At 36.5% G+C, this 26,498-nt stretch overlaps 1 protein-coding gene across 1 annotated transcript in view; it reads left to right on the forward strand.

Moving 5' to 3' along the window:
* The window catches only part of LOC113469108 (cAMP-specific 3',5'-cyclic phosphodiesterase 4D-like), a 57,794-nt gene extending 39,186 nt beyond the window's left edge, over positions 1–18,608 (forward strand). Inside the window, exon 2 of the mRNA XM_026826563.1 lies at positions 18,305–18,608. Coding sequence (XP_026682364.1) covers positions 18,305–18,491 — 187 coding nt within the window. The 3' untranslated portion in view covers positions 18,492–18,608. The remainder of the gene's footprint in view (positions 1–18,304) is intronic.
* Positions 18,609–26,498: the final 7,890 nt, after the last annotated feature.

The following is a 26,498-nucleotide window of genomic DNA, read 5'->3' on the forward strand; positions in this document are numbered from 1 at the left end:
GGAATAATGTTTTTGTTAAACTTGTAAGCTGAGAATGATCCTTTTGTAAGGTCGCGGTCGGGAACATGTAAGACTGGGAACGATGGTCTTGTTAAACTTGTAAGTTGGGAATAATGTTCTTGTTAAATTTGTAAGCCGGGAATAATGTTTTTGTTAAACTTGTAAGCTGAAATTTTGTTTCCGTTGGTAGCTATGTTCCTATAATATTTGCCGATGTTTTCAAACACGTGTTAATGTAGGTATATTAAATTTATCAAAAGAAGCGCACAATTCTTCCCTCACGTATCTTTGTTCTACTTAGTGTGTGCAAAGTGTGATGAATGGGTGCCTACTAGGGGTCGCAAATCCCGCACGTTTCCAATCCCGCGGGATCCCGCGCGGGATTTGGCCAATCCCGCGGGATCCATGGAACTAATTCATTAATTTCGGAACTTGGGTTAGATCTTATCTTATATTTTGGAGCTGGGTTGTCAGGACGCGTGACCAAATGTCATCATGAGAGGGTTATACGTGATGGCTCTTATCAATACAGTACAATACCTATGGGTGGAGACTTTTATGTTATCAGTGCTTTCAGCATAGGAGAAAGGGGAACGCGACCAATTTTACAGCAACAGGCAAGTCCACTGCGATGAAGGCCGATAAATTTGTCAAAGTTTATCCCCTTTTGAGTTATTGTTTGAAAATAGGTACCTACTTATAGTTGGTAGTAAATGGGAGTCAGTTTTTTTGGGGGGGTTTGGTTTGATCGAGGAAACATTAACAACAGAGGTCTTATCGTCCCGAAGTCAAAGAGAGAAGAAGGGACAGGATAGGAGAAAGCCAGCCGTTCTGAGAACGAACATCATCTGTGTAGGATGAAATTCGCCCCGGGCGGCAATCGACCCCGCGAACTAGTGCTTACGAGGTAGGCACACTACCTTCCAAACTAACTAGGGTGACTCAAATGGAGCAGTTGCAATTGGGAAAATATTATTAATAAAAGGTCGGAGGATCAATATGTGTTCATAGGGAGTGGTGGAGAGGGATCCCGCTATATATCTTCGGCGGATAGCAATCAGCTTGTTATTATGGAGGAAAAAGAAAATAAAAGGTCAGGAAAGCGTTTAACTGTAAAAGGTTGCCTAGACTGGGATTGTAGGTGACGTCATTACCAATGTTGCCAAGTGCGTTAGAACTTGTTGGGACATATTTATCACGCTCTCAGTCTCTCCCTTCCTATCTCTCTCCTCAGCTCTTCAATTTCTTTTCTTTCACTCTCTCCTTCTCCATCTCTACATATCTCTTTCTCTTCATATCGATGAATAATGTAAATTAAAAGTGAAAACCTTGAAGTGCATGATTTGATGAAATACATTATAAGTAGTGATATCACTGACAGTTCTCGTCCTATTTATAAAACCATAGTCTGGAGTCTGATAATAACATGGACATATGGAACTAATTCATTAATTTCGGAACTTGGGTTAGATCTTATCTTATTTTTGGAGCTGGGTTGTCAGGACGCGTGACCAAATGTCATCATGAGAGGGTTATACGTGATGGCTCTTATCAATACAGTACAATACCTATGGGTGGAGACTTTTATGTTATCAGTGCTTTCAGCATAGGAGAAAGGGGAACGCGACCAATTTTACAGCAACAGGCAAGTCCACTGCGATGAAGGCCGATAAATTTGTCAAAGTTTATCCCCTTTTGAGTTATTGTTTGAAAATAGGTACTTATAGTTGGTAGTAATTGGGAGTCAGTTTTTTTTTTTTTTTTGGTTTGATCGAGGAAACTTCAACAACAGAAGTCTTATCGTCCGAAATCAAAGAGAGAAGAAGGGACAGGATAGAAGAAAGCCAGCCGATCTGAGAACGAACATCATCTGTGTAGGATGAAATTCGCCCCGGGCAGCAATCGACGCCGCGAACTAGTGCTTACGAGGTAGGCACACTACCTTCCAAACTAACTAGGGTGACTCAAATGGAGCAGTTGCAATTGGGAAAATATTATTAATAAAAGGTCGCTTCCTACGTAAAAGTTGTGAAAAATCCAAATCTGAGGTCAAAACTCCGAAAAAGTAACTTTAAAAGGTCGAAAATTCAATTTTTAATTGCCGTTCTAATGAAAAAGTTCAAAGAGTTGTGACGTCAGATTTCACGTCAAAATGCGCAGAAACGCTTGCGCACAAACAAACGAAGCGGGAGTCATGAATTATGACGGCATCGCCTACGAGAGCGTATGCCGTGACGTCGAACTTCACGATTTACCGGTATTTTTTAAAATCGATTTATCTCGGTATCTAGAAGTCGTAGAAGAAAAAGAAAAATTCCATTGGTCCTCATTTTTCCTGCTCTATGACTTTGAATCATCACCCAAGTAAGCGCAACTGATCTATTGGTTTTAATATACGTATTTGTTTTCCTTTTACTACAGGCTACCACAGCCACCGTAATCCTGGGAGAAAAATAAAAATGAAAAATGTAGATAACGTCTACATAGATTTTATTACAGGACTGCATGATTACCTATTAGGTACCTATCTATCTAACAGAGATAGACGAATTGATTGGGTAATCTATCCTGTCTATCTGTCACCAACAAGCCGTTGACCCCAACGACTCTTCCACTGCAGTTTATTCTATTAAACATCGTCATGTCTTCACACCTCGCTCTCGCTCACATGTTTTCTGAGTACCCTCATATTTATTTTATAGATAATACATCGGATGCTAATTTCATACATGCACGGGGGAAGGAAGAAAAAAGCGTCCACGTTTCTGGTTTTTTGGCTTTATGGTTTTCTGGACAAAATTTGCACCACCATTTTCGTGTTCCTGTCGAAAATTCAATTTTTAATTCCCGTTCTAATGAAAAAGTTCAAAGAGTTGTGATGTCAGATTTCACGTCAAGATGCGCAGAAACGCTTGCGCACAAACAAACGAAGCGGGGGTCATGAATTATGACGTCATCGCCTACGAGAGCGTATGCCGTGACGTCAAACTTCACGATTTACCGGTATTTTTTTAAATCGATTTATCTCGGTATCTAGAAGTCGTAGAAGAAAAAGAAAAATTCCATTGGTCCTCATTTTTCCTGCTCTATGACTTTGAATCATCACCCAAGTAAGCGCAACTGATCTATTGGTTTTAATATACGTATTTGCTTTCCTTTTACTACAGGATACCACAGCCACCGTAATCCTGGGAGAAAAATAAAAATGAAAAATGTAGATAACGTCTACATAGATTTTATTACAGGACTGCATGATTACCTATTAGGTACCTATCTATCTAACAGAGATAGACGAATTGATTGGGTAATCTATCCTGTCTCTCTGTCACCAACAAGCCGTTGACCCCAACGACTCTTCCACTGCAGTTTATTCTATTAAACATCGTCATGTCTTCACACCTCGCTCACATGTTTTCTGGAGTACCCTCATATTTATTTTATAGATAATACATCGGATGCTAATTTCATACATGCACGGGGGAAGGAAGAAAAAAGCGTCCACATTTGATAGACGAATTGATTGGGTAATCTATCCTGTCTCTCTGTCACCAACAAGCCGTTGACCCCAACGACTCTTCCACTGCAGTTTATTCTATTAAACATCGTCATGTCTTCACACCTAGCTCACATGTTTTCTGGAGTACCCTCATATTTATTTTATAGATAATACATCGGATGCTAATTTCACACATGCACGGGGGAAGGAAGAAAAAAGCGTCCACATTTCACGAACAAATTGAGTCTCAAGTTTCAGTTTGTAAAATATATTCTTTGAGTTCGGGTCCCGTTGGTCGTGAGTGACGAAAATTCGAAATTACGTACGTATCTTTCGATGTGTTGAAAAGAGATAAATAAATCTGTCATCGATAAAATAATTAGCAAAGTAAATATACATACAAATTAGACAATTAATACACAACGTTCTTCATACTGTTGGAAAGAAAAGAAAAATACTAAAGTGTTTTTCTTTACAAAATATACATACAGGTTTCTCCCTATAGACTTTGCTTATTAGATCCCTGGTTCTCTCTCATTTGTTTACTATAGTGGTTTCCTTTGTCCTCCGATTCAGAAAGAAGTCTTCTAATTTCCTCCTAATATGATGTCATCATTTACCTATCTACAACTAATATATCTACTCCCTCTTCCATGTCAGTAGCATTCACTCGATATCTCTCCTTCCTGAGCTCCATATCTCTTTGCCATGCTTAGTTGCTATGATGCTCTTTGGAAGTTTAAGAATTAGGTAATCGTTTGATTTCACAGTTTCAAATAAAACAATCGTTTGATTTCACAGTTTTAAACAAAACAGTTGTTTCATCGTTTATTACATGGCGATTACGCGTCATGAAATTCATGAGCCATATCATATGAGCAGGATATTGGGCGGATCTCTTGTTCCCTTGACTGTTTGCATGATCTGATTTCGTATACAGAGTTGTCTTTAGATGTAATTTGCATACAGGGTGTTTATTGTTTACGACTGAAACCTGTGTAGCTGAGTTTTCGATTGGGTCGTTAAGTAGGTATGGATTTTGAGTCCCCAACCCTAATTTGAATGGGAATGCTTATATCTTCTTGTTTATGTATGTCTTATGTAATGCAATGTGATAGAGTTCAAAATTAATTTTATTCTTTAGAATCTTTAGATAGATAATTTCACAGGGTGTTTATTGTTTACGACTGAAACCTGTGTAGCTGAGTTTTCGATAGGGTCGTTAAGTAGGTATGGATTTTGAGTCCCCAACCCTAATTTGAATGGGAATGCTTATATCTACTTGTTACTTGTTTATGTATGTCTTATGTAATGCAATGTGATAGAGTTCAAAATTAATTTTATTCTTTAGAATCTTTAGATAGATAATTTACAATGGTACCGTAGAATTTAGGTATCTATAGCTACATACATATATATTACATACCCTGGTTCACGTATAAAGTTACCGTATAGCTAGGCTTGCCAAATATCCAAAATGTCGATTCGGGACGCGAATCCGCGAAAATAATTGCCAAATCCGCGAACAATATCGCCATCGCATTTGAAGTCTGACCTCGAAGTACGAGCGAGTCATTCCTGATGACACCCTGAACATTGTTCCCGTGAATTGGAAATGATTGGCATAAAATGATGCCAGCTTGAATTTAATCGGAAAGGGAGAGAATACCTACCTAATTAATAGAGCTGACTGGGCTCTTGTTCCTCTGCGCGGAGATTGATTGTCATGTTATTGTGGCATTACCATCAGGTAATTGTAGAACACGTAGTTTTCATGTTCTAGTGATCGAAGGGATTGAATTCTATGTTTTAACATGACAGTGTTGTTATTATTATGATTATTAAGGCACTATATTCACTATAATTATGTTTATTTTTTTGCGGATTCTTTAGGTTTACTATGATGCCTAAAACTCAGGCAAAATTTTATTAATGTTAACGTTATGAAACGGGAAACAAAATTATTTTGGTTGCTAATTTTGTTACCTAGAAAATAATCACTAGTTAGACCTACATTTTAGGTAACTACGTTCTAGTCTTGAGGTATTTCTTCTTGCTAAATACGTAAGATAACCAATTGCTGACCTCACGTAATATTACTCTGCTATTTTGCATGTTCTTATTAGTTATTTTTACAGATAATTTTAATTTACAATGGTACCGTAGAATTTAGGTATCTATAGCTACATACATATATTACATACCCTGGTTCACGTATAAAGTTACCGTATAGCTACAAATTTCGAGTATCTTTCAGAACTTGTGATAAGTTTGCTATGCGAGATTGGACCACAATACGTCATTATCGTGTATGATTTCAGCTCTAATGTGGACATAATAATAGACAACATACCTAGATTATTATGACTACATGGACAACAGTATGGCACCGTAGAATTGAGGTATCTATAGCTACATACATATATTACATGCCCTGGTTCACGTATAAAGTTACCGTATAGCTACAAATTTCGAGTATCTTTCAGAAGTTGTGATAAGTTTGCTATGCGAGATTGGACCACAATACATCATTATCGTGTATGATTTCAGCTCTAATGTGGACATAATAATAGACAACATACCTAGATTATTATGACTACATGGACAACAGTATGGTTTTGTGGTCAGATATGTACTGGTTACTGGTCCATTAGAATATAGAGAGGTTCCACATCAGATCAAATTTCAGCATCAGAGAGCACAGTATCTCATTTCTATGTTCATAGGTATGTATACCTATAGGTATAGGTAGTTATTGCACAGATATGTAATGTGCAAATACCTGAACATTGTAGAAGAGTGAAAATCATGTCCATGTTGAATTTGTTGATGTACCTTGCTTTTCTTTTGTTGTTTCCTCTTCAGCACGTACGTAGGAAGTTGAAATTATAACGTACATTAGTACCTGTTTGAGCGTTCGAAACTCGTAACCCGAATTTAACTTATACTTTAGTCACTTAGCTCATCATTAATTCATCCGTTTAATTGAAAAAGTGCTGTTCGTTCCGTGTAGGCTCACTGGAAATTAGCCTCAACGACATGAAATTTTCGACATGTTCTTCTTGAAACCAGAATCCCTTTTACGTTTCCCCCCGAAATTTGATAGTCAAAACATATCAATGACTTTTAGGAAGCTGTAGAGTAAATTACCTTCCACATAACGAGCTGGTAGACGTTAAAGGCCGATGTTTCTAGGCCTTACACCGTATATTCCAGGTACATTAAAAATAAAATAAACCGCTCTCCCGGGAACAGTTCTTGTAAGGAAATTAGTTTATATTTTATTGGTCTATCCCTACCCCTCCTCTCCCTGTTTTGGAGTACATTATAATACGAAACTCTATTTGTTATCTAGAAAATAATCACTAGTTAGACCTACATTTTAGGTAACTACGTTCTAGTCTTGAGGTAATTCTTCTTGCTAAATACGTAAGATAACCAATTGCTGACCTCACGTAATATTACTCTGCTATTTTGCATGTTCTTATTAGTTATTTTTAATCAATATTATAATTATTATGATATATATTATACAATAGTATACTACATTATAATATTCCTAAGCCTATACTGGGTGGTTCTCAAAAAAGGCCCCGAAATTTGTATACTTATCAACTTATCATTCAAACAAAATGTCCCGAAGAAAGTGGCTTTTGTTCCTTTTGATGTAGATATTGTAGATAAAAGATGACAAACAAGTCCCTATATTTATATACGTATATTATTTAACGATAGTGTCTGTTATCAGTATATACATATAGGTTGATACGCAAATACAGAGTGTAAATGCTTCCTATTTTTCAAGTAAACGAAAATAGTATGATCTTGTCCACCCAATATGTAATCTAGTATATCATACATAGAAGATATTCTTACATTTTGGAGGATGCATTGTCAAACAACACAACTCTATGTCCCATAAGTCCCTAGATAATAGTTTGTTATGTAACAGATTCGTTTGAAGCTTAACCCGACCTTTAGGGCTGTTTGCCCCTACACCTAAGCCTGGAAGAGTAGGCTTTTGTGTAGGGTATGTAACACAAGGGAAGTAACTATCTCTCTAGATTAGACTATCTTTCATCCTGGCTTTTAATTATTATTTCTTTTATACAAATATGTATCTCCAGGATGGGCATCAATTTTCTAATGTTTTACCTATTTTACCCTTCTAACAGCTCATCTTCAAATACCCTGTATGTTGTATTTATAATTATTTTTTCAGAACTTAACAAATTATATTATTTTCTGTTAAATGATAATGATGTTTCTTCTTCTTCTTCTTCTTCTTCTTCTTCTTCTTCTTCTTCTTCTTCTTCTTCTTCTTCTTCTAGTATCTCATTTCTATGTTCATAGGTATGTATACCTATAGGTAGTTATTGCACAGATATGTAATGTGCAAATACCTGAACATTGTAGAAGAGTGAAAATCATGTCCATGTTGAATTTGCTGATGGAATAAATGATAATGAAAACAAAATTTACCCTATATGTATCAGGATGCATTGTCAAACAACACAACTCTGTGTCCCATAAGTCCCTAGATAATAGTTTGTTATGTACGAGTAACAGATTCGTTTGAAGCTTAACCCGACCTTTAGGGCTGTTTGCCCCTACACCTAAGCCTAGGAGAGTAGGCTTTTGTGTAGGGTATGTAACACAAGGGAAGTAACTATCTCTCTAGATTAGACTATCTTTTATCCTGGCTTTTAATTATTATTTCTTTTATACAAATATGTATCTACAGGATGAGCATCAATATTCTAATGGTTTACCTATTTTACCCTTTCTAACAGCTCATCTATAAATACCCTGTATGTTGTATTTATAATTATTACTTTCTATTACCCTTACGTATAGGGAACCTATACAAGGTAATGAGAAAGTATTGCAATCGGTCCAAATTTTCAAAATCGGGTTAAATACCCTGTATGTTGTATTAATTATTTTTTCAGAACTTAACAAATTTTCTGTTAAATGATAATGATGTTTCTTCTTCTTCTTTTAATAATAATATCTCCTAAGAAAAACGGATGAAGAAGAAAAGGAACGGAAAAAAATAACGACAAAGATAAAAATTTAATTACAGAAAAAGAAAAAAAAAAAGTTTTATAATTTTTCCTTTCTCGCTCTTTTTTCCTACATTTTCTCTCTCTTTCCTTCTCTCTCCCTTTCTCTTTCTTGGATTTTGGGGTCCCCTGATTCCAAAAAAGTGGTTTTTAGCCCATGGTCTGTACGTTACGTACGTACGTACGTACGTAACGACGGATGAAGAAGAAAAGGAACGGAAAAAAATAACGACAAAGATAAAAATTTAATTACAGAAAAAGAAAAAAAAGTTTTATAATTTTTCCTTTCTCGCTCTTTTTTCCTACATTTTCTCTCTCTTTCCTTCTCTCTCCCTTTCTCTTTCTTGGATCTTGCAGAGGGAGTGCTGTGCTTTCTTCGGTCAGGGTCGGAAGGTTACAAAGCTCCTCAAATATTGTCTTTGGGACAAAAAAGTGAGCACCACGGGGGAAAAAGTTACCCTTTGAAAATGTTTCCATTCAAACCAACAAGTTCGTACTTCAAAAGAGCTTGAGATATAGTGATGGGTATCCCTCCTGTTTTCATAAAACCCAGGACCAGGATGGGAGAGAGAGAGAGAGAGAGAGAGAGAGAGAGAGTTTCCATTTACATTATAAGTCAACCGTGAACTAAGCAAAGGGTCAAGAAGGAATAGAGTAGGAAATGATGATAGGTAAAGATAGAAAGGTAGGTGTAATATTTAAAGAAAAATAGAGAGGTAGGATACAAACATGTAATAGGGAGGTAGGTATGATGGGTAAATAAAGATAGGGAGTTTAGACATGCATGAAAGGTAAAGAAGATACTCGTAAGTTAGGAGGTAAGAATGATAAATGGAAAAGATAGGAGGCAGGTGCAACAAGAAATTTGAATATTAGTTTTTATAAATTTTACTTTTTCGCCCAAATCTAGGTTCCGAAAAAATTGTGTTTTTTCTTTCAATATGACCGACCTTTTGAACTCGATTTAAGTTCATTTGCGTAAAGGAAGAGATAACTCTACAATATGAAGGGAAGTTATATAAGGGAAGGGGAAAAAGCTGTAGAGACCTATGAAATTTGCATTCAAAAGAAGTTGTTAATCTAACGGACAGAAAACGGAAAATTTGTTAATCCAACTTTTTATTCCGTTTCCCTTTTTGTGAAATGGGAAAGTTTGGCTTTAAAATTTTATTGAAATTCACGCCGGATGTTTTTTATGATAAGAAATAGATATCAGTAGTAGATAACTCTCTTTCTCTCTCTCTCTCTCTTTCCATCCCTCTCTTTCTTCTTTTTGACTGAATTTCAGAGGGAGAGAGGTAGAGAGAGAGAGAGAGAGAGAGAGAGAGAGAGAGAGAGCAAGCCTAATATTTTTAGTGGATGTCCCAAAATTTCAACATGCAGTTCTAATTTAGGATGAGCGGAATAAAGAAAACGGAAAAGAATGTGGATTCGCATTTGAAGTCTGACCTCGAAGTACGAGCGAGTCATTCCTGATGACACCCTGAACATTGTTCCCGTGAATTGGAAATGATTGGCATAAAATGATGCCAGCTTGAATTTAATCGGAAAGGGAGAGAATACCTACCTAATTAATAGAGCTGACTGGGCTCTTGTTCCTCTGCGCGGAGATTGATTGTCATGTTATTGTGGCATTACCATCAGGTAATTGTAGAACACGTAGTTTTCATGTTCTAGTGATCGAAGGGATTGAATTCTATGTTTTAACATGACAGTGTTGTTATTATTATGATTATTAAGGCACTATATTCACTATAATTATGTTTATTTTTTTGCGGATTCTTTAGGTTTACTATGATGCCTAAAACTCAGGCAAAATTTTATTAATGTTAACGTTATGAAACGGGAAACAAAATTATTTTGGTTGCTAATTTTGTTACCTAGAAAATAATCACTAGTTAGACCTACATTTTAGGTAACTACGTTCTAGTCTTGAGGTAATTCTTCTTGCTAAATACGTAAGATAACCAATTGCTGACCTCACGTAATATTACTCTGCTATTTTGCATGTTCTTATTAGTTATTTTTAATCAATATTATAATTATTATGATATATATTATACAATAGTATACTACATTATAATATTCCTAAGCCTATACTGGGTGGTTCTCAAAAAAGGCCCCGAAATTTGTATAGGGGGTTTCTTTACCATCACAGTTGTCTATCTGTCCTCAGTCCGGATAATAAAAGTATAGACAGGACAAGCAGAACAGGTTATTTTTGATGACATTTGACCGTTTTGCTCGAAAATTTTCTGTTTACATTTAAAATTGATGACAAGCTAAAACAACTGTTATACATAATTAGGAATAGATATCTATACTATACTTGTAGTTTTCCCAATAATACCTATTGTGTTACATTTACATTTGGGAGGTACCTAACCACCATGTAAACCACAGGGCATGGCTGTGTACTGAAATGTATAATTTACATATGATTATTTATGATAGCAGAAAACATATAATTATCTCGATCACATGATGGAATGTATTGGGAAGATAAAAGCACTGAATATTAATTACACGTGTATGCACTTATGTAGACTGGTATGGGTTATGGGACTTATGGGCTGCATCAGGACAACGCGTTAGTAAGAATAATTAATTAAATTTTCTTCCGAGAATCATTATTAGAAATTACAAATCACTTCAATATTAACCCTGAGTTCTAGTTTTTCTGAGCATTGTCAGACCAGAAAAAAGATATGATATAGTCATTGAGAGTAACATTTCCACGCATCTTTTTTTGTCTTCCTAAATGTAGCCACATTTTGTTCTAGATTTTTTTTCATTATTTATTACACAAACTCTCTTGGTTCTTTGAACGTATTGGGCTGATCAGTCTTCAGTCAATACATTTCCCGTTCCAACACATTCGATATGGACGTCAAGATAACATATCGCGTATACCTACCTATAGTACTTTGTTGTTCTTATCAATGAGCAGAACATGACGTATTGTGTAAAAGGAAAATTCGATTGATTCGTTTCAATAATGTAGGTGTAGGTACATTATCTGATCTCTTCGAGTAATCGAGCCTTGGGTCTGAACTTTTCATTATACTCACACATGTTAAAATTACTTAGATATGTAATTTTATGCCACACAAAGGGTTAAAGCGAGCCATTATAATAATTATGGGTTTAAAAGCAACTATTTAACATATCGGATTTTATTTCCATGTACAAATTCATAATTGATGGCTTCACCATAGTATTTACCTCACTTGTGAGCCGCAGTTTCTTTTGAGAAACATGTTCCATACTTTATCCACCATAACTTTCATTGATGGATGTGTTATTTATTATCGACTGCAAATCTCCCATTCTGCACGATTTATGAATCACAGGTATCCACGCTACATGGCAATTTCCTAGAGGACGGTGTGTCTGTTTTAATAAATAGTTGCTTTTAAACCCATAATTATTATAATGGCTCGCTTTAACCCTTTGTGTGGCATAAAATTACATATCTAAGTAATTTTAATATGTGTGAGTATAATGAAAAGTTCAGACCCAAGGCTGGATTACTCGAAGAGATCAGATAATGTACCTACACCTACATTATTGAAACGAATCAATCGAATTTTCCTTTTACACAATACGTCATGTTTCCTGCCTCTGGGACTTCCTGCAAAAGTGAGTGACCGTTCTTGTTACATTTGTAAGCCAGGAATAACCTCCTTTGATCTATTTACGAGTTCTTATTATTTTCTTCTTAGCCTCTTACAGCTCTCATAGTATTCCTACACGAAAAACAACAACCAACAGGGATCTCAAGTTATGTAAAACCATGTAAAAATATACTACATCACGCGGTAGATTTTACCTAGAAGGAATACAGTGCAGACATTCTTCTACTAAGATTAGGGATTGGCTACTGACTAACCTCTTGTTATTTGGACTCTCTAATGTCCATTTTTGGCCTCTGAAAGGGCCACAGATTTTTCCTACACGAAAAACAACAACCAACAGAGATCTCAAGTTATGTAAAACCATGTAAAAATATACTACATCACGCGGTAGATTTTACCTAGAAGGAATACAGTGCAGACATTCTTCTATGGAACATTGAACGTTGCAACACTGTTGCTTTCGACATTTGCTGTGTTTGACATGAAACATCATTTTTCACTTGGAATTCGATTCTTATTTCTAAAATTGAAACTTACCCTGTTAATATATATGCTGCACGTTTTCTACATACCACAGATTTCTGGGAAGTCTGAACTCTTCTCTGAGGAGGCATACTAGCTATTAGACATTTTCTGGAAGCAGCCTTCTACGTTGTTTGATGATGATAAGGATTTTGTAGCTGATGTGTTGGAATCATCTGGAAGAGTAATCTCTCACCGTCTAATGGTTGTTTCTCATGGCCTTTTTGCAGAGGCATACTAGCTATTAGAATGATAAGGATTTTGTAGCTGATGTGTTGGAATCATCTGGAAGAGTAATCTCTCACCGTCTAATGGTTGTTTCTCATGGCCTTTTTGCACGGCTTGGGTCGTGCGAGCTATTATCTTCTACCTTCTACCCTCATTATCTCTCCTTTACATCATTAGTTTCTATTTCCTCTGCCCTATCTTTATATCCGTAATCTATCCCGCCTCTTTTATTCTTTTTCCTTCTCTCGTTCGCTTTCTCTCATATGTATTTAGGGAAAGTCATCCCATATAATTAGAAGAGCAGAGAGCGAGGCTAATTTTAATGCCTTCTAGTGTCAGGCACGCGGTGGTGGGGGAGGGAAGGGGCTAATTACTTTATAATAACGCTTTGCACTCTACCGAAAATATTATATTAGAAGAGATGAGGAGATTTGTGTTAACGCGTTGATGTCGTGGGGGCACCTCAAGTTAAAAAATAATAATAATAATAAAATAAACATGCTTTTCAGTGCTGACAAAAAATCTATTTCAAAATTCTAGTCCAAGACTGCAGGTTTGTAGGTACGTCAAAGGACCGACTTTCTGTGTAGAGTTGATTGCCAGATCCCTCAGACTTTATAGCTTTATACGCAATGATGAGTCATATTATGTAGAAAGAGAGGAAAAGCAGTGGGTAATAAAGAGGTACATAGGAATCTAAACCAGAAGAGAGGTATTAAACACATCATCTTTGTCGACAATACAAAGTCATACTTTTGTTTCAAAATCATACCAAATACTCGTACTATAACGACTTTTATCCTCTTGATGGGTAAAATTTTCATTTTCATCCTGAGTAGGTTAAAAGGAAAGTGGATTTTTTCCCCTAAATCATAGGTACTCGCATGCTTTTGTTTCTATTCTGGAGCTTTCTGGGGAAGATTATTTAAGGTAAAAGATATTTCAGTGTGAACAACAAAGATGTATTTGCCTATTATAGTGTGGAATTTATGCCACTGTGGATACCTACAGAGTCTTTCTAACAATGACAACCGTGTTCGGATATTCACGTTTTATCATTTCAGCTCCTACCCCTACAGGACTGATTAAAAGTAAGCTCCCTTCAGTCGCCACTCGCTAATCATGGCAAACGGTTTCATTTGATTCCGGCGGGGGAAATCTGTGCAGTTAGTACGTCATTTCCGTTGTCGCTGTATAAAGCGTTAAAAACATTTGTATATTCTATTATTTCTATATATGAAACGAAATTTCATGAAAATTCATACACACGTGTGCACATGACACTGCTGAGTTTCTCTAGAGTCTAGATTAATTAAGACCTGACTTGCTCTTTCATCAATGTCGACTATTTTATCATGTGTTAAACTCCCAACATCTGAATGTTTGTGCTTCCTAAATACCATTTTTCTCCTAATCATCTCAACTTCTGAGACTATGAAAGTTTTTAAGGTTACAAGTTTTGTCTATTAACTCTATTGTGTCATTGTATATTGTATTCCCTATCTCATGTTGATATGGCACAGTTGAGTGGTGACATCAGTGTCCTGCTGTCCTGCATGCTTTACTACAAACACCTCGGTGTCAAATGAGTTAGTACGTTGTTTATATTCGTCGTGCGGTGCTTAATGGAGAATGTTTCTGTGTGAATCTTTTCTTAATTCGTTTTTGCCGTGTTCCCGCCATCCAAAAACCGGCGCGCGGCATGGCGCAGAGTCTAATTTTTAAATTGAAACTAGAAAACCAGCTATTCAAAATTATAAAATAGTCCTCAGTAAACAAAGTCTTAATATAGGTCGATGTAACTCTATATATAATTTTATTTTCTAAAATATATCTCAGTGTTCGTTTTCAAAGTGATAAAAAGAAGATCCCTAGTGTATTGAATAATTTTAATAAAACTGATGCACAGCATGCACTCAGCACTTGGTATCAAATAAAATGTTATTTTCCTGTCAATCCTCATAAGTTTGATAATATCGGAAACTGTGTTTTCTTTCCAAGGTATACGTACCTATGTATATCCTGAGAGTCTTTCTTATGTGAAGCAAGATTCAATAATCCTGCAATGTAGTATAGACGATAAGCGTACCTGAATTACTTTATTCTTATTAATGTTTTCGCATCCCTTCTCAGTCCATACCAACACTCGAAATATGTAAAAACTTTCAAAGGAAATTCCTTGAAAGTTATTGAAATCGTGTGCAGATATTATGGTGTTTTGTGCTTCAGGAAAAATAGTAATACTTGAGTACATAATACGTAATTTATGTAGGTTGCATTGAAAAGAATAAACGTACCTATGCTGCAAATTAATTAAAAACCGATTTAAAAATTTCGTTTTCAAAAGAGTACCTACACTTTTTATGTATTTTTAGATTTTTTTTCTTTAATCCTGGATTTAAAAATAAAGTACATACCTACTTATAATTCAGTTCAGTGTTTCAAGAGAGGGAAAAACGGTTGAAGAGTTGAAAAGCGATTTATTTACATTTATGTAGCTACGGTAGGTAGGTAGTAGGTACTTTGGTACTTAGGTACTCTTATTAAACAGGTAGGGACCTAGGTAGGTACATAGTCTTCTACTTGACTTCAATCATACCTGCAGTAAAAAAAAAAAAAAAAAGATACATTTGTTGTATTTTGTTGGTCAAGAGGCTGCCCATGCATCATTAGTTCGAGATATGAACGTACCTTATACAACTTTTGAATATGATGCAAATTGATGCAACTTACGGGGGTTCAAATTTCACCATTATACCTAGAGGTACCTACTATAAAATATTGTATGTTTTCCTGGATGGAAATCTACGCTTTTCTTCTGAATAAAGCCTGTTAGGCAACAGAATTCCAGCAATAACTTGTAGCTCTAATGAGTAATGAGATATTTATTAAAATTCACGGATGGGCTTTTAATTAAGGGCTCTGGGCGCCATATTGGTGTTTCGAGTTGAGGGAAATATATTGTGGTCCTCCAGAGGAACACATTTGTTGAGGTCAAATTTCAATTTGTTTCAAAATGTGGGACGTCGAATATTTTAATTGCATCAGTAATGCCCTGGTCAGACGAAAAGCAGGGAGGTTCGCTTATTTGTTAGGTTTATATTAGAGGTTCGCATTGACCTACTGACTTGTCCTGTTGTGGTTCACGCGCCAAAAACTTGAAATATATTAAGTTTTTCCAAGGTTTATACAAAGAAATTCCTCAAATAAATTGATAGTTTTCATTTTCCAAAGGCTTTTTTTAGACCTTAAAAATTGACCTACTGACTTGTCCTGTTGTGGTTCACGCCAAAAACTTGAAATCTATTAAGTTTTTCCAAGGTTTATACAAAGAAATTCCTCAAATAAATTGATAGTTTTCATTTTCCAAAGGCTTTTTTTAGACCTTAAAATTGAAAGTATTCATTACAATTCGTCGTACTCTACAAGGTAAATCTCAAACATGTTAACAAAATAATGTTCTACAGAAAAGAAAAATAATAATATTTTCTCGACTTATCTCTTAATCTTATCTTAAAGTTTGTGCTCCAATTAGTTTTATTTATAAAAGAAAAATAATAATATTTTCTCGACTTATCTCTTAATCTTATCTTAAAGTTTGTGCTCCAATTAGTTTTATTTATAAAGAACACGAGTTCATTATTATCATTTTTAAATCCATTTCTAACATGATCTTTTCTTCCTCATAAAAACAAAAAATGTTACAGATAAACGCCAGGATTAGACATGAACACAACTCTCAACAACGAATCTCTTTTTCGTAAGGGCCTAAAAAGTAGGCACCCTACTTATGGCTGTATATCGTTTGACGTTTGAAACTTTTCAGGCAACTATTTTAAATTAATAAGAAAAGAGGAAAAATTATTAGAGGCAGTTAGAATTATATTCTTTGAAGATGAAGGGACTTTTTTTCCTCCAACAATGTTAATTAGTCACAGAAAAAGAGCTCTTAATCAGGTCCAGGTAGTGTTTCTTCTCAATTAAAATAGTTATCTAATTATCTATTACCTACAACCATTCAGACCTGGATTAATATCTTCATACAGCGTGTTTTTCAATATAATTATGTAAATGGAGCAAAATGTGTAGGTATGGATTTGACATCAAATTTAACATGTACTTTCCAATTTAGCAGAGAAGTACTTTATTTTATTGGTGTTTAATAAAATCCGAAAAAAGGCCCATGATATTTTTTTTATTATTATTATTTTCTTTTTTGGTTTGAACTAGGTATTTAATTAAAAAAGAGCACTTTTTTACCTCTTGTACTGTCGCCTCGCTCCCGAAGGTATTAATTTTACCGTCCGTGCCGCATCCCAAGGGGTAAATTGAATTTTATTCTGAAATGGAACGTCGCACCATGGTGACAGCTTCATTCTCTATTGATCTTCATTCCCTATTAATAAATGGTGACATTTGATGAGTGCATCAATTTATTTTGTTAGTGTCGCATCCTTGTCACATTTGACATCTACATACCAAATTTCAACTCTCTAGCTCCTACCGTTCGCGAGATATTTTGTTTACAGACAGACAGACACACAGACACACGGACACACAGACAGACACACACACGGACCAATTGCTGAAACTTTGGATTTAGGCTCTGGGGACCTCAAAACGTGTTTTGGCACTAAAAACTGACCATCGAAAATTTGACCCGATTACATTACTTTCCTTCCTATAGGATAAGGAAAGTAAAAAGAGCACTTTTTTACCTCTTGTACTGTCGCCTCGCTCCCGAAGGTATTAATTTTACCGTCCGTGCCGCATCCCAAGGGGTAAATTGAATTTTATTCTGAAATGGAACGTCGCACCATGGTGACAGCTTCATTCTCTATTGATCTTCATTCCCTATTAATAAATGGTGACATTTGATGAGTGCATCAATTTATTTTGTTAAATTTCATTATCTCCTACCCTTGTCCCTCGCTTAGGTGTCTACCTATAATCGATTCAATGACAAAGCAAATACAAAATTTATTTTGTTAAATTTCATTATCTCCTACCCTTGTCCCTCGCTTAGGTGTCTACCTATAATCGATTCAATGACAAAGCAAATACAGGAAAATTGAATTGCCTTCTCTGAGTTTTTATAAAAATTTGGTGTGCCATCGCCATAATCACATGGTGTTGAAAGCTTTTTATTCATTCAGGGAACTCACCAGTGTTTTTTTTCTTCTGTTTCAGTTTTGATGTGGAGAATGGTGCCAGTCCAGGGAGATCACCCCTGGATGGGGCAGCCTCTCCGTCCGCGGGAAAAAAAAAAATTGGTGCGCCATCGCCATAACCACATGGCGTTGAAAGCTTTTTATTCATTCAGGGAACTCACCTATGTTTTTCTTCTGTTTCAGTTTTGATGTGGAGAATGGTGCCAGTCCAGGGAGATCACCCCTGGATGGGGCAGCCTCTCCGTCCGCGGGGTTGGTCCTTCAAAATCTTCCACAAAGGAGAGAGTCATTTTTGTACCGATCTGATTCTGACTTTGAGATGTCTCCCAAGTCCATGTCTAGGAACTCATCAATCGTTTCTGAAAGGTAAGTCAGGTGCTGGGCATGGAATTTATGCATGCTTCTTCATGATATCTTTGATCAATGTTTTACTGATTATTCTGTTGATGTAATGTGACGATGATTGTCTTACTTTAAGAATTTGAAAAGAGCGCACTAGTTAGAGCTTCTGTTTCAGTTTTGATGTGGAGAATGGTGCCAGTCCAGGGAGATCACCCCTGGATGGGGCAGCCTCTCCGTCCGCGGGGTTGGTCCTTCAAAATCTTCCACAAAGGAGAGAGTCATTTTTGTACCGATCTGATTCTGACTTTGAGATGTCTCCCAAGTCCATGTCTAGGAACTCATCAATCGTTTCTGAAAGGTAAGTCAGGTGCTGGGCATGGAATTTATGCATGCTTCTTCATGATATCTTTGATCAATGTTTTACTGATTATTCTGTTGATGTAATGTGACGATGATTGTCTTACTTTAAGAATTTGAAAAGAGCGCACTAGTTAGAGGACTTAAAATAATTAATTAAAACTAGTATAGTGACTTTGGCTCGAAAAGCTAGCTGTTTCCTAAAATGAATAAGCCCACACACAAAGCACCTCTAAGTCCTCTAACTAGTGCGGAAATTTGAGACATCATCATTAAAACTAGTATAGTGACTTTGGCCCGAAAAGCTAGCTGTTTCCTAAAATGAATAAGCCCACACACAAAGCACCTCTAAGTCCTCTAATTAAAACTAGTACCTATAGTGACTTTGGCCCGAAAAGCTAGCTGTTTCCTAAAATGAATAAGCCCACACACAAAGCACCTCTAAGTCCTCTAACTAGTGCGGAAATTTGAGACATCATAGCTCAAACTAAATATAATTGTGTACCTATAATAGCTACCTACGAGCTACGAGTCGGTAAATTATCATAATGTAATAGTTCATTAGGTACCTAGCATGGAGCTAACATTAATACCTACGTAGGTAACATTAGCTCCAAGTTAGTTGACCTAATAATATGGAACAAGAAAATGGTTTCAAGTTGTCAACATTAAATTTGTACTTACTAGGTTATAATTTATAATTTTATTAATGAGTTGATGAGTATCCTACATCTTCTTTCTGAAATGTGGGATATGTTAAGCTCTGCTTTAGATACTGAAAGTTCTGCTTTAGTTTTTAATGCGACCTCAGTTCTTCATATTAATGAGTTGATGAGTATCCTAAATCTTCTTTCTGAAATGTGGGATATGTTAAGCTCTGCTTTAGATACTGAAAGTTCTGCTTTAGTTTTTAATGCGACCTCAGTTCTTCAGTGGGATATGTTAAGCTCTGCTTTAGATACTGAAAGTTCTGCTTTAGTTTTTAATGCGACCTCAGTTCTTCAGCTAACTCCCTCAAGGCAGGGTATGAAATATCTCTTTCTCTTAATCATCTCTTTATTTCGAACTTTCTGTTCTAAAGTACGTATAGATATGTAGGTATTGGAGAACTTTCAACTTCAGACATTTACATTTCCTAGTTTTCATCGGCACCCCTCTAGCAGAATCAATTCAGACGTACCTGTTTGTAAATTAACAGTGTATGTAGCTAATGTAGCTTCATATACAAAGCTTTTAGTTTTACTCATTATCCAACCATATACATATACATACTCGTAGGTATACTATAACGTACAGCTTGCAGGAGTATAATTAATACGAGGTAGGTATTGTACTTACCTCTGTGATGTGGTGACGGTAAAGTTCAAACTGTGTATCATCTTTGTCGACAATACAAAGTCATACTTTTGTTTCAAAATCATACCAAATACCTACTCGTATTATAACGATTTTTATCCTCTTGATGGGTTAAATTTTCATTTTCATCCTGAGTAAGTTAAAAGGAAAGTAGATTTTTTTCCCTAAATCATAGGTACTCGCATGCTTTTGTTTCTATTCTGGAGCTTTCTGGGGAAGATTATTTAAGGTAAAAGATATTTCAGTGACGGAGTAAAAAGTACGAAATTATGGGTCATGTGTTAATGTCTATTCAGATTAAAATGCTATAAGATCTCAGTTTTGTAGGTTCCGCTTGTGGACAACAAAGATGTATTTGCCTAGTGTGGAATTTATGCCAATGACAACCGTGTTCGGATATTCATGTTTTATCATTTCAGCTCCTACCCCTACAGGACTAATTAAAAGTATGTAAAAGATTAAATAAATAATGGACGGCGAGGTATATTCGTATGAGTGAGTGGTTATTGTTATAAAGATGGCACTTGAGACTTGTGATACATTTGTTGTATTTTGTTGGTCAAGAGCTGCCCATGCATCATTATTTTAAGATATGAACGTACCTTATACAACTTTTGAATATGATGCAAATTGATGCAACTTACGGGGGTTCAAATATTATACCTAGAGGTACCTACCTACTATAAAATATTGTATGTTTTCCTGGATGGAAATCTACGCTTTTCTTCTGAATAAAGCCTGTTAGGCAACAGAATTCCAGCATGGAGTCATAGAAAGTAGTTAACCAGTTTTTACATTGCCTATAGAGGATTTTTTTACTATAAAAAGAGTATACAAGACTTCTACCCTCAAAAACCACGAGTAAACTACCATTTGGAAGAATTTAGAAATCTAGTGATTTTCAAGTCAAATCTAGTGATTTTTTTTCCTCGAATCTAGTGATTTTTTTAAAATGTAGAGTGGAGACCCTGTGGATACTGCCAGAATGAGACTGAAAATTCCCTTTACTTATTTTTGTAAAAAAAATACACTCAATAAATAATGAGATTCTATTGAAACTGCTGGCAGAAAAGGGACTCTCTAATCCTATATTGGCAATTGAAATAAAATATCTATATAAATAAAATTGTAGATTTGTCTGTACATTGCTTAGAATCGTAAAAATTTTAGTTATTCTTACTCCTTATGCATCCCCGATTCCAAAAATCACATTAGAAAAATTTCTGTCTGTCTGTATGTAATATATGTATGTCTGTCACGCTAAATAGACCTTTGGTTCTCCTCTTTTCACGTAAAAACGGCTCGACCGATTTTGATGAAAATATTTTTTGTGGTTGTTAAGAAAAGTACTCCGGGTGACATGGACTACTTAAAATTGTCACATTCCATCCTGATTCAGAATGGCGGCGGTTCAAAGTTATGCCTATTATGCTGCACTGTGTTTCCAAATTAAAATACGAGTAGATAATAGGTAAAAAAAAATAAATAAATAAATAAAAAATCCTCGATTAAATCAGAGTAAAGAAAAAAAACTTGCGTTTTTTTTGCCTTAACTTCAACGCCATTGAACTTCTTGGAAATCCAAGGTCGGACCGTGGAATATCAGTGAAAAAAAGTAAAAATCCACGAGACACGTGTCTGAAATTGAACTTCTTGGAAATCCAAGGTCGGACCGTGGAATATCAGTGAAATAAAGTAAAAATCCACGAGACACGTGTCTGAACTTTTCTGATCTTAGCTTCCTTCCTCGGTAGGTAGGTATGCAAAAAAAGAATCTACATAACTACCTACTTTACAAATTAAATTTTATTCCAAATTAAAATACGAGTAGGTAATAGGTAGGTAAAAAAAAAAAAAAAAAAACCCCGATTAAATCAGAGAAGAAAATCAGAGAAAAATCAGAGAAAAAAAAACTTGCGTTTTTTTTTTCAGCTGTTCCTGTCAGCTCTACCTGATAGTGAGTAGCTGGCCTAATAGTTATCACCGATATCAGACATAAATCTTGATTTCAATTCTCAAAGAAGTCGAAGATAAAATGCAGTTTACATCCAGTCATGTCAATTTTATGCAATTTTCTATCGTGTCAATTATTCTACGCCAGTTTGCATTTTGGATCTCATATAATTGATAAATCTGCATATTGCATTGATGACGGACTACCTCATAATCGAATAGTGATAGTGATGTAGTGACTAGAAGTGAAGTAATAGTGATGTAGTGACTAGTAGGGGAACACGGGGCAAAACGGATCGGGGCAAAACGGTCCTTATTTGGTATACTCTCATTTTTTTTTTCCAGTGATAAATAGGTATATTGTTCTTGTCTAATCTAATTTGTTGCCAAAATTATACTATATTTTGTCACAAAATTACTAGGGGAACACGGGGCAAAACGGATCGGGGCAAAACGGTCCTTATTTGGTATACTCTCATTTTTTTTTTCCAGTGATAAATAGGTATATTGTTCTTGTCTAATCTAATTTGTTGCCAAAATTATACTATATTTTGTCACAAAATTACATATCTGTGTGACTTTTATTTTTTTAGTTAGGAGCTCATAAGCACTAGAGGTGCCATTTTTCCCCGTGTTCCCCTATTAGTGCAGTCATACCTAGATATTAGTAGGTACAGTTGTGCCAATATAATATAGGTACGTAATAGTTCATCTAGATAGCATTAAATGGCATACAATTACCTACCTTTCCAATTAAGAAAAAATCATGACCATAAGTGAAATAGTAATACCTAGTAATGGCCGATCGACACTCCTTCTGGAGCAAAGGCACCTGAAAGAGTAAAGAGTGCGTCTTTTATTACATTTTAAAAATCAAACCATGCCAGCCTAGTTAGCTTAGTTGGTAGTGCGTCTGCCTTGTAAGCGCTAGGCCACGGGTTCGATTCCCGCCCGGGGCGGATTTTATCGGTATTAGTAGGTACAGTTGTGCCAATATAATATAGGTACGTAATAGTTCATCTAGATAGCATTAAATGGCATACAATTACCTACCTTTCCATAGTGAAATAGTAATAGTAATGGCCGATCGACACTCCTTCTGGAGAAAAGGCACCTGAAAGAGTGCGTCTTTTATTACATTTTAAAAATCAAACCATGACAGCCTAGTTAGCCTAGTTGGTAGTGCGTCTGCCTTGTAAGCGCTAGGCCGCGGGTTCGATTCCCGCCCGGGGCGGATTTTATCCTGAGTCTCGCTACTTCAGTGTGAGAGCTCTGTAAAGCTTTGCGTCTACACATACATGGTCGACACCGTCGATCGACGAGATAAATCTACACATATGTTGTCGAGGTAGTGTACGCAATTTTCATTCAGGAAGATAATGTGTCACGTGAAATTTCAACATAGAGATTAGCGCACGTGCGCATTTGCGCAACCAAGGGAGTCGCCGTGGCGCGACGCGCAGCCGTGGAGCGCAGCTGCGTCTAGCCACCTTTATGATATGAACATAGGTAGGTTGATAGAATCTGGTTATAAGTTTCATCATTTCAAATTAAATTGATCCCAAGGGCAAGGCAAGGCCTAGCTAGACCCTTGACAAGTAAGGCACACTCTAAAGGTAAGCAGTAAGGACTTTAAGGTTTCTTCTAAAAGTAGGTAAGCATCTGGGTAATCTGAAGTGCCCATGACATTATTAACCATCCGCCCCTGACAGTCAGCTACAACAGAATAGCCAATGGCGATCGGTTACATCCTAAAGAAAGCAGTCCTGGAAGTTGCTGGCATACTTCTGTTATGCTAGTCACTAGCAGCTAGTCCAATAAAACATCCTAGTGTTGTACTAAAGGTGAGGTAGGCACTATAGTACTAATACTCGGTACTAGGTAGGTAACCTATCGTATAAAGCTATGTATAAAGGAATTTATTAAGGACCCACCATATACATTTTGTACAGTCATATATTTAGGTACATATATGGACTAAATAATAGCTATGAGATATAAACATTCCTTTTATAAGATCTCTAGCAAAAAGTTATCTATGTTAGGCCCAATCCGCGAAATCACTCAATGTGCGGAAATAAAATCGACCACTCCACGAAAGGTTTGATATAGAGCTGTCTCAACGGGGAGGTCTTATCGTCCTGAAATCGAAGAGAGAAGGAAGACAGGATTGGAGAAAGCCAGCCGTTCCGAAAACGAACCTTATCCGTTTGGGGTAAAGTTCTTTTCGTTAGGCGCTTTAACACTCTTGTGTCGTTCGTGCCGAGGGATGAAGTTCGCCCCGAGCGAGAATCAACCTAGCGATGGCGTTTACTAGGCAGGCGCGCTACGGTCTACCGTCGAAGGCGCGCTAACTAGGCTGACTCCGCAAATCTTCTTTCGGTACGTTGGTGCGCGAATTCGCCAACTGAGCTCAACATATAGGATTGTTTAAAGGACTGTATAATATAGGAACTAAATACTAACGGTACTGGAAGTAACAGTTCTTGTTTTAAAAGTCCATAAAGGTGATATCTGTGCTTATTTTACAGAACTTGTTTTTTACTTTTTTTATATATACCAGAATATATATGTATGTAGTGACCAATTCCGGATTGATAAAAAGATAAGATAACTGCACGAGGCTGCGTAGGTCGGGGAATGAGAAGAGGCAGGTTTCGGAAAGAAACATCATATTTCGCAAATACTCCACACGATATTTATCTAAATCTCCTTTAGGGCTGAGCTATTTTTTTCCGAACGGCACAAAATGTTCTTTTAGGTAATGTAACTTAAATGATAGTGTTCCCATTAAGCACGACACGATTTTTTTTCCGGACGCCCAATGGGAACGGGATTAAAAAAAAAAAAAAAAAAAAAAAAGGAAAAAATTTTTTTCCGGGCGCCCAATGGGAAGGGGATTAAAAAAAAAAAAAAAAAAAAAGAAGGAGAAGAAGGAGAAGAAGAAGAAGAAGAAGAAGAAGAAGAAGAAGAAGAAAAAAAAAAACAAAAATCTCGTGTTATGAGGATTCGATTATTCACTTCGATATCGATTATTCACTTCGATAATTGGGTCTGGCAGGTTGGTGATTTGGGCACATAAAATTCATTACCTTATTGTATAACCTAATACTCCAGACCGAAAATCGAGGAGTGGCCATCCAGTCAAAGGAGCACCAGGATGGAGGAGGTGGTGCTCACGAGGCTCAGGATTGGCCACACACGACTGACCCATAAATATTTGTTCACCCGTGAACCTCAACCTGTGTGCCAATGTGGGGAAACCCTCTCCATCCAACACATCCTTGTCTGCCCCACACATGCCCACATCCGCTCCTCTTTGCCCTCACCTCCCTCCCTATCTGACGATGTTGAAGGGGTTGATGCTCTTTTCCTATATTTCAAAACCCTCAATCTATTCAATCTAATGTAACCTAGGGATATCAGCGCGAACGACCTACTGCCCGTAGAGTTAAAGCGCTTTAAAGGGGGAAAAAAAAGTGTCTGTTTCTACTTCCTACATCCCTCTTCAATAATATTTAAACTATTGAAAACAATAATAAAAGTTTCTCAGGTGTAATCATCCATCCAGTTTTTAAAGTTGTTCACTGAGAGAGATGCTTTTAGAGCTACCTTTGTGCTCACGAGCAAGTTGTTGGATACGATATGCACTGGAATGAAAAAAAAGGACAGTTTTCGTTTTTATTGAATACTCTTACAGCCATTTCAAAGTCAATCCGTCGACCAAATTTTTTGCACGTCAGTGTATTAAAATTAAAATGTAAAAGAAAGTCGGAAATACACATTGCGCTTGCGTAACCAGGAGGAGTTTAGGATCCACTATGCATATGAATTTTAGGAAAGCACTAAAAGGAATCCCTAATCATTAAGGTACGACTGTGCATTCGGCCCTTAGTCTCGCTACTTCAGTGTGAGAGCTCTGTAAAGCTTTGCGTCTACACATACATGGTCGACACCGTCGATCGACGAGATAAATCTACACATATGTTGTCGAGGTAGTGTACGCAATTTTCATTCAGGAAGATAATGTGTCACGTGAAATTTCAACATAGAGATTAGCGCACGTGCGCATTTGCGCAACCAAGGGAGTCGCCGTGGCGCGACGCGCAGCCGTGGAGCGCAGCTGCGTCTAGCCACCTTTATGATATGAACATAGGTAGGTTGATAGAATCTGGTTATAAGTTTCATCATTTCAAATTAAATTGATCCCAAGGGCAAGGCAAGGCCTAGCTAGACCCTTGACAAGTAAGGCACACTCTAAAGGTAAGCAGTAAGGACTTTAAGGTTTCTTCTAAAAGTAGGTAAGCATCTGGGTAATCTGAAGTGCCCATGACATTATTAACCATCCGCCCCTGACAGTCAGCTACAA

The sequence above is a fragment of the Diaphorina citri genome, unplaced genomic scaffold, assembly GCF_000475195.1.
Source record: "Diaphorina citri unplaced genomic scaffold, Diaci psyllid genome assembly version 1.1 scaffold958, whole genome shotgun sequence".
Classification (NCBI taxonomy): Eukaryota; Metazoa; Arthropoda; class Insecta; order Hemiptera; family Psyllidae; genus Diaphorina; species Diaphorina citri.